The 1,504-nt window shown below is 62.6% G+C and overlaps 1 protein-coding gene across 1 annotated transcript in view; it reads right to left on the bottom strand.

Moving 5' to 3' along the window:
* Positions 1–6: 6 nt before the first annotated feature.
* Positions 7–1,504, bottom strand: part of LOC104464058 (solute carrier family 12 member 3-like) — a gene marked incomplete at its 5' end in the record, with an annotated part of 3,758 nt that continues 2,260 nt past the window's right edge. Inside the window, 5 exon segments of the mRNA XM_010076638.1 lie at positions 7–97; positions 400–511; positions 715–798; positions 1,007–1,075; positions 1,260–1,363. Coding sequence (XP_010074940.1) covers positions 7–97; positions 400–511; positions 715–798; positions 1,007–1,075; positions 1,260–1,363 — 460 coding nt within the window.

The following is a 1,504-nucleotide window of genomic DNA, read 5'->3' as shown; positions in this document are numbered from 1 at the left end:
GGGCGATTACTGCTCTGGCCGGGGTTTCTGGTTGATGTCGGGGAGAATGTGGACCTCATGGAAGCCGAGACGGAACTTGCTCAGCAGAGAGATGATCCTACCAGAGGGAAAAGGAGACACTTTCCAAAAATGACCAGGGCACAGCGGCTCCGGCAGGGACCTGTCCTGGCCGAAACCCCTGCTGCTGTCCTCGGTTTGCACTTGGGATTTTCTCACCCCTCAATCACTGATTTTTGGAGGAGTGAGGCAAAACAGCCAGGGGAGTGCCCACAGATCCATTATGGCAAAGCCTGGGGTGCTTGGGGGGAGCAGCAGCTCCTGCCACCCGCCCCTGGGGACAGTGGCAGTGGCCACGTGGCTCAGAGGGTCTTCGGGGCGTGAGCGGCCACCAGCACTTACGCCTTCCTCTCCTCATCCATCCTGTTGATCTGCCCACCGACGAACACCCGGATCTTGCACTTTCCCCACCGCTTCTTGCGCCCCAGGAGATATGGGATGAGCAGCGTGAGACCTGTCCCCAAAACACCCGATGGGACACACAGCGGTGGTGGCCCCATGGGCTTGCTGGCTCTTTCTTGATGCCAGATGCCAGGGATGCCCTGGTACCATGCGGCAAGGACCCAGCCCTCCTGGGCACCGCGATGGAGGCGCTGGGTTCACGTTAGCTGGACAGACAGATGGTGAAGAGCCGCAGCAGCCAAAGGTGAAGGTTACCTCCGTCATCGAAGAGCCAGTAAATGTCGATGGTTTTCTTGCCCTGCTCGCTCTGGAAGACTGTGCTCGCCTGCTGCTCGCCGGCTAAGGCAGCAGCATCCACTGCCAGGGAAGAGGGTCCCAGCCTCAGCAGGGGGCACTGCCGGCCGTGGATTACAAGCACCGCTTTCTCCTGGTCCCACCCCTGCTCCCCATCACTGCTCAAAACCCACACCCCTGCCTGCAAACCTGACTCCCCAAAAATAATTCTTGGAGCTGGGGATGCCCCGGGCAGCCCTGCGCCAGGACCCACCTGCGCCTGGTGCTGCTCTGCCGCTGGCGCCGTTCTCGGGGTGCTCTGCTGCCTTGAACGTGGGGTTAACTGGGGAGGGAGGAGAGGAGCGCGGGCAGTAGGGCAGCCTCCTGCTGTCCCCATCCCCTTCGGTCCCAGCCCAGGGGTGATGTCCCCCAGGACTGTGACCTTTGCCTGGGGACACGGTGTCAGCCAGCACATCCTACAGCTCTGGCACGTCTCCGAGCATCCCCGGCTGCCCTAAACCACTCACCGTGAGCCTGCATCACTTGGGAAACGTTCAGCCCCTCCTTCATTCTCATTAAGCACACACCGTACTTGAAATCGAAGGCGTCGCTGGAAGGGGCAGGAGAAGTCAGTTAGCGGTGGCCAGCTCATGCTGGGTGGCACTGCCAGCCCGGCCGGACCCTGCGCCCGTGGCCGCAGTGTCCCCACACCCAATGGTGGGGCCACCGCCGGGGGCTGGCCTCCCTGGGGGGCAGAGGAGCCGGCGGGGCC

This window comes from Pterocles gutturalis, unplaced genomic scaffold (genome assembly GCF_000699245.1).
Source record: "Pterocles gutturalis isolate BGI_N339 unplaced genomic scaffold, ASM69924v1 scaffold45893, whole genome shotgun sequence".
In the NCBI taxonomy this organism is placed as follows: domain Eukaryota; kingdom Metazoa; phylum Chordata; class Aves; order Pterocliformes; family Pteroclidae; genus Pterocles; species Pterocles gutturalis.
The sequence above is the reverse complement of the archived record's forward strand: the minus strand, read 5'-3'. Positions and strand labels throughout refer to the sequence as shown.